The 14736-nt window shown below is 45.7% G+C and overlaps 1 protein-coding gene across 5 annotated transcripts in view; it reads right to left on the minus strand.

Annotated features, from left to right (window-relative positions):
• Positions 1 to 3426: 3426 nt before the first annotated feature.
• The window catches only part of LOC129851026 (prickle-like protein 2), a 63625-nt gene continuing 52315 nt past the window's right edge, over positions 3427 to 14736 (minus strand). For all 5 annotated transcript variants that reach the window (XM_055917189.1, XM_055917188.1, XM_055917187.1 and 2 more), the window contains 6 exons: positions 10087 to 10200; positions 9784 to 9921; positions 8861 to 9064; positions 7941 to 8127; positions 5903 to 6763; positions 3427 to 4935 (listed from right to left, as the gene is read on the minus strand). In XM_055917189.1, the coding sequence (XP_055773164.1) occupies positions 4013 to 4935; positions 5903 to 6763; positions 7941 to 8127; positions 8861 to 9064; positions 9784 to 9921; positions 10087 to 10200 (2427 nt within the window). In that variant the 3' untranslated portion in view covers positions 3427 to 4012. The remainder of the gene's footprint in view (positions 4936 to 5902; positions 6764 to 7940; positions 8128 to 8860; positions 9065 to 9783; positions 9922 to 10086; positions 10201 to 14736) is intronic.

The raw sequence follows: 14736 nt of genomic DNA on the forward strand, positions 1-14736 counted from the left end.
AATTGGCAGTCACATGCTACAGACATTCTATTTAGAATCATCTGAATGCTCTTCATGAGCCCTAAACTGGCCATGAGAGTCAGTCAGAAGGACAAACAGATAAATTCAGCAAAAAAAGAAACGTCCCTTTTTCAGGACCCTGTCTTTCAAAGATAATTCGTAAAAATTCAAATAACTTCACAGATCTTCATTGTTAAGGGTTTAAACACTGTTTCCCATGCTTGTTCAATGAACCTTAAACAATTAATGAACATGCACCTGTGGAACGATCGTTAAGACACTAACAGCTTACAGACGGTATACAATTAAGGTCACAGTTATGAAAAAGAGGCCTAAAGAGGCCTTTCTACTGACTGAAAAACACCAAAAGAAAGATGCCCAGGGTCCCCGCTCATCTGCCTTAGGCATGCTGCAAGGAGGCATGAGGACAGCAGATGTGGCCAGGGCAATAAATTGCAATGTCTGTACCGTGAGACAGGACGGACAGCTGATTGTCCTCGCAGTGGCAGATCACGTGTAACAACACCTGCACAGGATCGGTACATCCGAACATCACACCTGCAGGACAGGTACAGGATGGCAACAACAACTGCCCGAGTTACACCAGGAACGAACAATCCCTCCATCAGTGCTCAGACTGTCAGCAATAGCCTGAGAGATGCTGGACTAAGGGCTTGTAGGCCTGTTGTAAGGCAGGTCTTCACCAGACAGACGTCGCCTATGGGCACAAACCCACCATCGCTGGACCAGACAGGACTGGCAAAAAGTGCTCTTCACTGACGAGTCGCGGTTTTGTCTCACCAGGGGTGCTGGTCAGATTGCGTTTATCGTCGAAGGAATGAGCGTTACACCGAGGCCTGTACTCTGGAGCGGGATTGATTTGGAGGTGGAGGGTCCGTCATGGTCTTGGCCGGTGTGTCACAGCATCATCGGACTGAGCTTGTTGTCATTGCAGGAAATCTCAACACTGTGCGTTACAGGGAAGACATCCTCCTCCCTCATATGGTACCCTTCCTGCAGGCTCATCCTTCCAGCATGACAATGCCACCAGCCATACTGCTCGTTCTGTGCGTGATTTCCTGCAAGATAGGAATGTCAGTGTTCTCCCAGGGCCAGCGAAGAGCCCGAATCTCAATCCCATTGAGCACGCCTGGGACCTATTGGATCGGAGGGTGAGGGCTAGAGCCATTCCCCCCAGAAATGTCCGGGAACTTGCAGGTGCCTTGGTGGAAGAGTGGGGTAACATCTCACAGCAAGAACTGGCAAATCTGGTGCAGTCCATGAGGAGGAGATGCACTGCAGTACTTAATGCAGTTGGTGGCCACACCAGATACTGACTGTTACTTTTGATTTTGACCCCCCCCCCTTGTTCAGGGACACATTATTCAATCTGTTAGTCACATGTCTGTGGAACTTGTTCAGTTTATGTCCGAGGTTTTGAATCTTGTTATGTTCATACAAATATGTACAAATGTTAAGTTTCCTGAAAATAAACGCAGTTGACAGTGAGAGGACATTTCTTTTTTTGCTGAGTTTATAACACACATGCCTTTGTTAGCAGTCTCCTCAGTAACAGGTGGTCAATCACACTTCTTTTCACTCTGTTGACCTGCAGCAGTTTAGCTCCATTTGAAATATGTGATCGTCATTAGCTTAGGCATGATCAACTTCATTCTGCAAATTGAAAGACACACGCTGTTTTCAAGTTGGCATGCTTTGAATGTTACATACTTCAACACATTCAGTGCTTTTCACAAGCCCCATACAAACTCCCTATGACAAAAACAAGTATAGAAGTATTCAAACCACATTCCCATAAGAATGTACTGTGTAAATACATGGACCACAACATTCAGTGAGACAAATAACAAAGATGCTATTACCAGAGGGTAGCCTAGTGGTTAGAGCGTTGGGCCAATAACAGAAAAGTTGCTGGATCAAATCCCCGAGCTGACATGGTTAAAATCTGTCGTCCTGCCCGAGCAAGGCAGTTAACCCACTGTTCACTGGGCGCCATGGACATTGATTAAGGCAGCCCACCTCTCTGATTCAGAGGGGTTGGGTTAAATGCGGAAGACACATTGCTGTTGAACACATTCAGTTGGACAACTGACGAGGTATCCCCCTTTCCCAGAGCCATATATGGGATGTTTGTTCTCTCCAGTGTAATATTCCTGGAGTCAGCTGGCCCCCAGCGGACCAGACCACTGTCCTGCATCAACACAACTCAGGGATTATCTACTCCTCTATGGTGTGCAGCCCAGAAAGCATTTGGCTTACAATCTGTGGTGCCTCTCATCTCAGCTTTAATTAAGCACAAACCATTGACACACACTGACTGCACAACCCCTCTGTTCTTGGTAAAGGCCTGCAGGGATGAGAAGATATGTAAACGAAATTAATAAATATATGGGTTGGGTTGATGAAGTAAGGCTGTGTGCTCTGATGAGTTTTGAAACATGTGTTCCGTTAGATTTATACACAGATGACTGGTGACAAAAGAGGGGGTTGTTTTTTTTCACTACTAATGTCTTTGGTGACAATGTGCATCTCTGCGGGTATGACTTAATTGCAGTGGCCTAGGGGCTCAGAAAGACAGAACAGAAATGTGTCTCAAGTTTGTGCAGCTGTTTTGGTCATAACAGTCAACAAAATGAGAACTCCTCTCTCGCCCTTTGTTATTTGACCACAGCAAGACATAAGAACAATCAAAGACAGCCTCTAAAGGAACCTACATAAACACATACTAATGCCCCCAACATGTCAGTAGCATTGGTCTTTAATCACTTTTAATCTAGAGAGTGTAGTTAAATACCTATAGTTTTGAGACCTGCAGCAGATGGGAGGGTGTGGAGTGGACACAGATTACGAGGGCCCGAGACCTAGCTAGCGTAATCCTCTGACCACACTGACACAATCCAATTTATTGCCTTGCTACTTCACCTTTCAAACACAAACTTAACCTGGATCTCTTTTCTAAGTGTAAATGTAGAAAAAGGGAGAATTAAACGACAAGAGAGAAGTAAACTACTCCTGTCATTTTGTGTAAAGGTTGTATTAATTGAGGAGATAGCTTGTGTTACAAACTGCGCTTCAGTGAAGACCATATGAATCCCATCAGCATAGCTTTTAATGCGTTAATCCATGGAGCTGTATCAGCAGCACATAACTTATCTGGGTTTATGATTAGCTCAGCTAGAGCTCACAGACATCTGGTTGCAAACAGTGCCGCAAAGGCCCATTAATCACAATATTTGTAACACTTGACTCATGACCTCATGGGGGTAATGACATTTACGGAGAGGTGTGCTTTGCCATGTTCTCATTCATTTTAGCATTGAGCAGATGGTGAGCGTGACTATTCAGTGGTAGACATAGCTTCACATGAACCCACCAGTCTCCAGTGAGGGAACAGACACCTGTCAATCTCTCTCTGAAATGCTATTTTATTCCAATGCAGGACAACATTAACAGGCATGCGGTTTCTATTTCTACATGATAGATATTCAATACATAAACGATTCTATACAAAATATAAAAATATGTGGTACATCATTTACATAGTATTTACATTACTTCCTTAATTTAGTGAATTAATTAATTTAGTTATATACAGTCTATAAACTTGAGTATAATGGTATACACCTAAATCACATTGCATGAAATAGCTGGACCTTACTAAACTGACTGTACCTTACTGTTGCTGAATGGAAATTACATTATTATTACGATTGCACATGGTCTTTGATAAACATGGTGACAGACAAGCAGAACGCAGAGTGAGAGTCAGAGAAATATAATCAGTACTCAGGATAACTTATTCTGAAACATTAAATGGATAAACATGCAAAACATGCTGTCAACGGTTTACCCAACTGCAAATCAAACATTGTCAACCTCACAATACCCAACTTCAGAGGAGCAGCTGTTCTCTTTTCTGAACAGATGAACTATGTTAGTGTATACTGGGGAGGGAGGGCACATTCTCTTGACTCTTGCCATGTGGTGAATGTTAAGAGATTATGCAATTCTTGCTTTTCCGGCGTTTCCGGGTGTGCAGCTGTCCCCCTCTGCCACTCATTTGGTGCGGTCCACCCACCCCCGTGGAGCTGTACTTGTGGAGGAGCTCCTGGCTGCTCAGGTACCTGAGCTGCACGGGCCTGGGGATGGGCTCTCCCAGGAAGTAGCCCTCGTCCTCTGACTCAGACGATGAAGAGCAGGTGGAGCACCACTCGTCCTCATCCTCATAGTCGTCCCATGAGTAGGGCCCGGCGAGGCGGCGGTGGGCACCCGGGTTCTGCAGGGTGAGGTCAGAGGTGGTGCGAGGGCACTGCCTGAACGGCTCCGGCCCCCTGTACCTCCCCCTTGCACCCCCAAACAGGTCCCTGGCGCCCCGGGGAGGGGGGAATTGGTCATAGTCCTCTCTGACTCTCAGCTGGGGCCTCTCCCTGCGCTCAGCGGCCAGGTGCAGGGCATTCTCCGAGCGGGAGCGTCTGGAGCGACGGGACCGGTGGTGGTGGTGTCTACGGCGCTGAGGAGTGTCTTCAGGGGCAGCCATACCCGGGCCCTCTCCTTGTCTCCGGTTGCGCTCGCTGATGGGCGGGAGGCGTGCAGCATTAGCGCTGCTCACCAGGCTAACCCTGTCCTCCTCCTGGTAGGTGAAGCCGGGGGGCAAGCGGCCCATCCCCATGCCAAGGCCTGGGGGCTCACAGTACTGCAGAGGGTACTGCACCTGCACCGGGGGCTCCAGCTCCATGTAGGGCTGGCCTGGGGTCAGGCTGCGCAGAGACTCAGAACTGTGGAACTGGACAGAGGAGTTGAGGGTGCCCATGTTGCTCTTCTCTGACACGTTCATGCCAGAGTCTTTGCTCAGGTCCGGCATGGAGAAACGAGACAGGTGCTCCTGGCGCTTCCCTCCTCCATCTGCTGACGTTCCTTCAGAGAGAGAACAGAGGGATTAGTCAGTGGTCAACTTCATCAGTTGTCCTCATTATGATCATTAGGAGTGTGCTGACATTGCTATACTCGTATTCCTAATCGTATCCGTAAATTGACAGTTCATAGTCGGATCGAATGGTACTCGTGATAGGAAAAACAGAAGTGTTTTAATATACCCAAATATATGGGGCAAAATGCCTCCTTGCATGTTCCCACTTCAAAAAATCTGCAGATTAGGAGCAGTGCGCAGATGGGTGGGTGTGTATGTGTCCTCAACTTGCAGCGGGCAGCCAAGTTTGCTGTCACTCAGTCAGAATGTGCATTAGCATTTCATATTTTTTCCCTACCCTTGCCCCACTTGTTAGATATTATGCACATTGATAGCTTGATAGCAAACGTCTTCGCCATGTGATTTATCATAGTAGCAGCAGAAATCTAAATGATCAGACGTGAGGAAAAGTGATCGAGTGAAATTATGAAGCGAGTGGATAGAGAAATACAGCTTCACTCTATCCAAATCAGAGCAGCAGAATCAATGTACCGTCCGCCAGTTGAGTTATTCAGAGCACGCACATGACTGACTCAAAGAGAGTACCGTAATGGGAACGCTGTGTCTGACTGACATGAGAAAGATGCTTGTTGGCATATTTGTTTTCTCCTGATCACCGATAATGACAAAAAATACTTGAATCATAATCGTATCCAGAAAATTGCCCATGTTTGTTACGATACTCAATTTGTCAGACTAATTGGCACTCCCCCGAATATCATTACTACATCAAGATAGTAGTAGGTTATAACCATTGATATAATAGACATTACACTATTATGTGAACGATACTTGTTTCGTTAGCCCCAGATGTAGTATTGTGAGAAATAAAATGTCCTGAGCAGTAAAATAAATTGCTTCAAATATAATCACATGAATTCATCTTCACATGATGGTGAATTTTGAATGAGTTACCTGTAGCGTTGGACAGGGTGAGTGACTCCATGGAAACCCTGGGTGTCTGCTCTAGGGGAGTGAGCTGCTCCATGAAGCTAAGTGCACTGATGGGGTTCCTGCTGCGCCCCATCTGGGGAGGCCCCACCTCCCTGTCCCTCTGGTTCTCCCTTTGGAACACATGCAGACTGACTGAGCGCTTGTCAGAGAAGCCATTGTGGGGCGAGGAGCTGTGGGGTACGTCAACACTTTGCTGGGGTTTCAGTTTGGGGGGGTAGTAGTTGACTGAGTCCTTGTGGAACCAGTTCTCATTCATAGAGTGGCCCTTCACGGCTGAGATGAGCGGCCTCTTGGGGACACCCGTCTCCTTGGACCTGGGGTCCGGTTGGCTGCCCTGCCCGGGGGAGGTGGAGTTATAAGCAGTCCTGACGTTGCATTGGCTGAGCAGCTGGAGTGGAGTGGGTGTTGCTGTGTGGTCTGATCGGCCCTCGTAAGGGTACGTGTCGCCTCCCTGTCCCTGGCTTTGCCATGCGGGCGGTTCACGGGTCAGACTGGGCGTCTGGCTGGACAGACTCAGCAGGTCCATCTGTAAGGAGAGAGGGTCCACCTCGCCCGAAAACCGCCCCGCCTGACCCCTGTTCTTCCCAGCCTTGGAGCTGCGGTGGGGCTCTCGAGTGGAGCGTGTGCTCTGGAAGGCGGAGTCTGAGGAGTCTGACCCATTAAGCTCACCTCCAAGGCTGCAGGAGCGTGAGCAGAAGATTTGTCCCTGTTTGGGCAGGAAGGGGCGACCTAGGAGGGAGCACTTACAGCGGGCACAGCAAAAACAGCCCTCTGTGGCGTGCCAGTGCTGCCCGTCATACGTCATCTGGCCCTGGTCAATGCCTACGGGAGAGAGCGGAAAGACTTGTTAGCATATAAGCCAAAATGTCCATGAAAAGGTCCCAATACACTTTACTGTTTTGCTCAGTAATGCTTAGGGTCAATGCCTGCAACAGAAAACCCTCAAGACTAATCATTGTAGAAATACTGTTGCTGGGGAATGTGAAAGAGAAAGTGCTATAAGCAGCTAGGCAAATTGAGGCTAATCAAATACAAAACATGAGCTAAATATTCTAGAGGGAGAACTCATATCCGAATCAAAAGATAACGATATCATCCCTAAACTGTATTTTTTTGTTTTGTTAAAATTGCAGTAGGAAATTATAAGTAAACTTGAGTGAACAAAGGCCTTGGGGCTACGACACTTAGCTGAGTTTAGGGTAAACTCATTATGTACCATGCCTGGCACTGTATAAACACATTGCATTTTAAGTATGTTTGGAATTGCCGGGGAGAATGGTCCTAGGCTAACGGCTGCCATCTGGTTTTAACATGTTTTCTGATGGTTTCAATTTATAATCAGTTTTACTCAAATACTTTCTTTATCCTGTATAACAAATAATTACAGAGCTGCATGTCTGTCTGTTGAGGGCCATGCCAGATCACAGCTGGGGATCCTGTTGAGGGATAAACCAGCAGCTCTCTGGACTGAGAGGAACACAGAGCTTGCTTGCACTGGGCCAACTGGTGATACGGTGCTGGGTTTACCCTCCGAAATAATCAGAGTTCTCGTACTCAGAACAGGTTTGGTTAACCTACAGAAAATTATCTTATGAAAATGTGTGAAACATGTATCTGCTGAATACATTTGAAATTGTATTGATTTCACACACTGATCTTTTCCCCCTTTGTGAGAACGGTCTTAAGTTCACATAGTCTGTATTTATGGACAATACGGTATCTGCATGCCAGTGTTGCATTAAGTCCTACCCACGGTTACTTTCAGCTAAAAGCAGGTCATCTCTGCACCGTTGCAAATTTCTCCCTGAAATGTTTCTCCAAGCTAAATCCAGGTCATTCCTCTGTTCTCTATTACCATTACAGAAATCCTTCAGCTGAAATAGCGTCAGTGAAATCTAGCTTTGCGTATGCCAGTGCTCTAGCGCTCAAGAGTAGGGTTCACGTATTGGACCTAGGGCCCTGCGTTGGCTCTGATGGATGGGTTGAGTGGGTGGCATACCAATGTGCTCCCCACAGGAGTCACAGTACTCTGCATAGAGGGACTCAAAACAGCTGCAGCAGTAGGGCCGGCCCTCCTTCATGATGTACCGCTGGCCGCCCAGCACCGTCTCACACTCAAAACAGCAGAAGTGCTTCATGTGCCAGTGCCTGCCCTCTGCCTCCGTGCACTCGTCCGCAAAGATGATCTACAGACGGAGAGAGGGAAGAGGGATGGGGAAGGTATCATTTATCATGCGGTTTTTTCTCTGACGCAAGGCTCTGCTCACCCAATTACAGAGAATGACAGGACAAAGACATCAAGGCCTCGCTGCCTGCTGTTGTAGACCTCTCCCTCCCGCATACTGACAGACACTGTCCTACTGTATTACACCACTTTTGCAATCCACTTTTTGGGATCATGTGTATGGAGATCTAATTGAAAACCATGCTTAATCATTCTCATATTATAGCAGTGTATTTCAAGACAACACCATATAGGTCTCTTCTGTTTACCCATCTCTAAAACATCTATTGTGTTTTGCAAGGCAGTTTTTTAAAAATGTATTTTTATTTAACCTTTATTTAACTAGGCAAGTCAGATAAAAACAAATTATTATTTACAATGACGGCCTACCCCGGCCAAATCCTAACCCAGACGATGCTGGGCCAATTGTGCACCGCTCTATGGGACTCCCAATCACGGCCGGTTGTGATACAGCCTGGAATCGAACCAGGGTCTGTAGTGATACCTCAAGCACTGAAATGAAGTGCCTTAGACCGCTGCGCCACTCGGGAGCCCAGTTAGTGTCATAGTATTCAATATAATATTTGCTGGGAAGGCCTATGAAAGGTTTAGTATCAGAGAGGATTGTGACTGCGTGGGTGTACTGTATGTGTGTTTGTGTGCCTGTGGGTGTGTTTAGCGGGGTCTGCTCTCACCTCGTCACAGGCGGAGCAGCGTGGTTTGAGTCTCTCTGCGTGGTGCCGACCACAGTAGATCTTCCCTTCCTGGTAGAAGTAGATGAGGTCCACCAGCAGCTCATCACACATGCTGCACACGAAGCAGCCAGGGTGCCAACACACGCCGTGGCCCGCCCGCGACGCAAACACTGCAATGTCACCTCCGTTTATCTGCCCCCCACACTGAGAGATGGTCAGAGACAGAGATGGTGGAGGGGAGAGATGGGGGAGGAGAAAGAGACATGGTGGATGAGAGAAAAAAGGGAGGAGGGAGAGGATAGGCAGGGGAGAGGAAGATTAGAGGAGAAGAAAGGTACAGGGAGTGGGAATGAGTGGGGTTAGACAGTGAGAGATGGTAGGGAGGGGAGAAAGGAGTGAAGTGAAGGAGTGAAGGAGACAGAGTGACAAAGAGAGAAAGGTCAGGGAGTGCAGCAGAGATTTAGAGGGGTGGGAGAAAGAGGGAGAGGAGAAATCAGGTTATCTAACAGTCAGGGAAACACAAGTCTACCAAGTCTACCATTGGTGAAAGACAGGGTCATGACTTGAATGTGAGGCTCCATTATATGAGCTGCTTTTAAATGTCAGCTGAGCTCTTCACGTGGTGAATCACAATAAAAGTGAGAAATGTCACTGGGTACTTAAGATTCCGTCAGATTCTACCACAGAAGAGATGTGCATGTCCTTCACCTTCATAGTTATTTCCTTTGATAACCTGCTAAAGTTTCTTTCTTTCTTGTGAAAGATCCCTCATAGTGATGTGACTATACACGTATTTCTATCACATCTCACCAACTATGGCCACCGATGTATAACGTCTACCAGATGTCTGTCCCGCCTCTGCCCTACTCATCATGTGAGTGGCTGTGTGTGCACCAGTCCCAGTCTCACAGGAGTCAGTGTACCTGCTCACAGATCACTCCGGTCATCGTCACAGGAAACGGTCTCACACTGCCGCGGCCCAGATTCTCTCGTTTCCGTTGGTTACTGAAGAGTTTGAGCTCCCGCTTCTCCTCATCGTCCAGAGTGTTACAGTAACGTACCTGGAAAACACACACAGATTGTTAAAATAAATGGCAGCAGAGAAACACAAACTCTGTAGTTTGTTGTAATTATTAAGCTAGAGACCCACATTACAATGTCACAGTGACAAATGACCCCTTTCTAACGTCTGTGTGCCCGGGGGCCCGTGGGGCAGGAGGTCTCACCTCATTGTCGTGGGGGGGCAGCTGATGGAGGAGCTGTTTGATGCGGTGCTTCTCTCCTGGGCTGTTTACATAGGGCACCTTGTCCTCAGGCAGGGAACTGTAGTACTGATGAACCTAACAGGAGAGAAACACGCTTGTCAGGCCACGACTACGGTAAGCTGTCAGAGCAGCTAACCGATCGCTGCAGCTGTATACAGCCCATGTGTAAATAACCCATCCAACCAACTGCCTACCTCATCACCATATTTGTTTCTTTTGCATACCAGTATTTCTACTTGCACATCTTCATCTGCACATCTATCACTCCAGTGTAAATTGCTAAATTGTAATTACTTCACCACTATGGCCTATTTATTGCCTTACCTCCTTACTTCATTTGTACACACTGTATATAGATTTTTCTATTGTGTTATTAACTGTACGTTTGTTTATCCCATGTGTAACTCTGTGTTGTTGTTTTTGTCGCTCTGCTTTGCTTTATCTTGGCCAGGTCACAGTTGTAAATGAGAACTTGTTCTCAACTGGCCTACCTGGTTAAATACAGGTGAAATAAAAATAAATAAATAAATACCAGTGACATGGTACAAAGATTAGCCTACAAGTAGCAAATGAAAATTTATTGGAATCATGTAGGCTATTTGAGAAAATAGAACCTTTATATCTGCAGTGTGACCATAACCCTACCACAAGAACACACATACATGCATTACATACACACAAGGACACACACACATTTACAATCACTTTGATTTATGACCCTCCGATGCAGTCTTAATGGAATCTGGCCTTTTACTCCCTCCCCGCATGTTGACATGAGAATGCAATGCATTACCCCTCGCCATCACACACACACACACACACACACACACACACACACACACACACACACACACACACACACACACACACACACACACACACACACACACACACACACACACACACACACACACACACACACACACACACACACACACACACACACACACACACACACACACACACACACCATGAATGAACCGTGTAAGTCAGACAGAGGATTAATACTAATCCCACTATTCAAAATGAATGCTACATTCTTTACATTATGCCAACCAACAATGAACGTCATTTTGGTGAAATGTTTTACAGTCTTTCCATTATAGAGTAACAGGGGGGCAGAACAGAATGGCGGCCAGCGGTCTTCAATTGCAGTGATGTCAGGAGCATCGAGCCCCAGAGGATGGAGCAAAAGAAGGCAAAAGAGAGAGAGCGAGAGAGAAGGGGGCCAGAGGTACAGGAGAGGCAATCAATATGTGCTGACCACAGAGCCACAGGCAAGCCCATTTTAATAGCCTATGTACCCAATAAATGGATCTTTGGACTGGAACCTATCAGCTTTGTCCTTGGGTGCGATAGAAAGGGCCTGCTACCACAACAATATGGATAGCCCTGAATAATGAAGAAAGTATTCTGCATTTAGTAATTACAAATATATACACTACCGTTCAAAAGTTGGGTCACTTAGAAATGTCCTTGTTTTTGAAAGAAAAGCAATTTTTTGTCCATTAAAATAACATCAAATTGATCAGAAATACAGTGTGGACATTGTTAATTTTGTAAATTACTATTGTAATTGGAAACGGCAGATTTTTTATGTAATACTGTATCTACATAGGCGTACAGAGGCCCATTATCAGCAACCATCACTCCTGTGTTCCAATGGCACGATGTGTTAGCTAATCCAAGTTTATCATTTTAAAAAGACTAATTGATCATTAGAAAACCCTTTAGCAATTATGTTAGCACAGCTGAAAACTGTTTTTTTTTATTAAAGAAGCAATAAAACTGGCCTTTAGACTAGTTGAGTATCTGGAGCATTAGCGATTGTGGGTTCGATTACAGGCTCAAAATGGCCAGAAACAAAGAACTTTCTTCTGAAACTCATCAGTCTATTCTTGTTCTGAGAAATGAAGGCTATTCCATGCGAGAAATTGCCATGGAACTGAAGACCTCGTACAACGCTGTGTGCTTGACTTGGAGTCAACATGGGCCAGCATCCCCGTGGAACTCTTTTGGTACCTTGTAGTCCATGCCCCAACAAATTGAGGCTGTTCCGAGGGCAAAAGGGGTTGAAATTCAATATTAGGAAGATTTTCTTAATGCTTGGTACACTCAGTGTATGTATGTCTGTATGTCTGTATGTATGTATGTATAGCCTCTGGATCATCTATAATCTCTGATGTCGAAATTTATACCCAAACCCACTACAACATGTTCTATGACAGCTGGAAATAGTCTGTGATTCTTGGAAATAAAACGAGGTGCATGTTTATTGTGGGCTAGTCTTTTAACTTTTATGCATGTCCAGGGTGAAACGTCCCCCTTTTATAAGTTTGTTCTGCTTTAAGTGCAACTCAATTCCTCTGGTTGTGTTTTGGTTGGCTTGGCTCGTGTCGGCAAGGGATAGGGAATCACAGAAGCGGCTCAGGGATCCTTGCATATTTCATGAAATAACAACTGTGGTCAAGCACTGATAAATCAGAGAACACACAGACACACACCCACGGAGACCAAGCCCTGATAAATCACTGAACACACAGACACACACCCATGGAGACCAAGCCCTGATAAATCACTGAACACACAGACACACACCCACGAAGACCAAGCCCTGATAAATCACTGAACACACAGACACACACCCACGGAGACCAAGCCCTGATAAATCACTGAACACACGTCCAACAACAGCAACTGGCCTATACACTGGAGGCCCAACACACACACACACTGTGGTAGAGATGTGTGGAGCAGAACACACACCCACACTCCCCAGAGCCAGTTATGACGAGCAGATTAGGATAAGAATAGTAATCAGTGGCATGGAAACTAAATGTACTCAGATTAAATCTGCTTTCTAATTGTACGGAGAATGTATTACTTTTAAAGGGTAAATCAAATGTCAGGGTTTTGGGGTTTATTTTGGAAACCAACAGAACAGAGGCCTCCCCGCACACCTGATTTTCATCGCTGTTCACTGGCAAGACTGACAGCGTTTAGGACACAATCAAAGACCAGTCCTGAAACATGCAACAGTGAGCGTTTATTGGACATACCATACTTTAACAAAACACCATTGCAACAGCCCATCACGCATGGGCAAGAAGGAAGGACAGGTAAAGAACAAGAAGGCCCGCACACGGTTAAAGCTCCCAAATCGCCACTTTATTGACAACAATATGATCCGAAACGGATCTTCGTCAGGTCAAGACGGAAGGACTGCCATTCCAAAGTACAATGAATGGTAACAGGCTGCCATTTCCTTCAACGTGAGTGTAGACATTGTCTTTACAGCTACAAAAACAATGAAATAGTCAAAGCTTTTTGGTTTCATTTCCTCTTGGATGAGCAAGCAGATTCTTCCTCGTCTCTTGTGACACAAGTTAAAAGCAACAGGAGACAGACTGCGTGATCTGCCTTTCCAACAGCAGAGAGACATCAGTAACGGCCGCTTAGTAACATATTTGGCCTGAACTTCCCTGTATCCTGGCAATGTCCTGACATTTTATTAGCTCTGACATCAAGGGAGAGTGTATATTGGCTGGACCTTCCTGAGGCCAGAACCAATAACTTCTCAGCACAGTCAATAATGGCAGTCTTATAAAAATAAGAATAAATAAGAACATGTCTCTTGTAGTTGAAATGCAGTCGAGAATCATTCAGTTTCACATTACCAATACAATTTAGCTACATACATGAATCCAGGCGTTCACATCATTGCAGAGCAAGGGGGAAACATGTTTAGCTATCCCGGAAACACTGTTTGATGGAATGGCTCCCACAGTCTTTGTGGAAAATATGTTACAGAATGGTGACTTGACACCAGTTGAGACTGAATAGGATGCTCCTCTTCCAGACAGAGCAGTGGGACTGGGTCCCTGAGGAGAAACCTAAACCTGGAGCTCAGATTCTACAGATTAACTGGTATTCATCATCTCTCTCTGTGACTGGGCAGGGCTGGGGTTGGACATTGAAAACATATTTCTATGACTCGACTGACTTGAATGTCAGGTTGGGAAAAGTTAAACCGTATACCTGGATACTCAATGGAAATATGTAACCAGCAGTAAATCCTGCAAAATATAGCCTATTTCCTCAATGCAAAGCCACTCCTATAACTGCAACACGTCCAGTCTTATTGCCCTACTGCTTTAGAAATATATCAGTTAGTCTATCCTTGCCGGTCTCCATTTTGGCAGGCTGGTGTTGAGCTGCTTTTAGGGGGGCTTAATTGACTGGAGGTCACATGTGACCCTTGGGGATGAAAAATGGCGGTGCTCAGCCTTGGGCGACTGAAATGGGGGACTAGTTAACAGAGTATTGACCACCCGATTGCACAAGCAATCAGGCTTCCTTTCAGTTCATCAAGAAAATGAAACTCACATCTATAAAAGGTTTTATTGTTCAATAACAAGCACACACACACACGCACACCTTCGGTACACAAGAGCCTTGTAAAGATGGTTTCTTGGATGCTCACAGGGCATGTAATATATTTCTGCATATCCCAGCTTTAAAGAGTCAACAACGGGCTTGTGAAATCACGAGTAAACAGTTTGCAAGCAGAATTAATGAGATATTCATTCAACCACTGGCATCATATAATCC

Source organism: Salvelinus fontinalis, chromosome 3 (genome assembly GCF_029448725.1).
Source record: "Salvelinus fontinalis isolate EN_2023a chromosome 3, ASM2944872v1, whole genome shotgun sequence".
Taxonomy (NCBI): Eukaryota; Metazoa; Chordata; class Actinopteri; order Salmoniformes; family Salmonidae; genus Salvelinus; species Salvelinus fontinalis.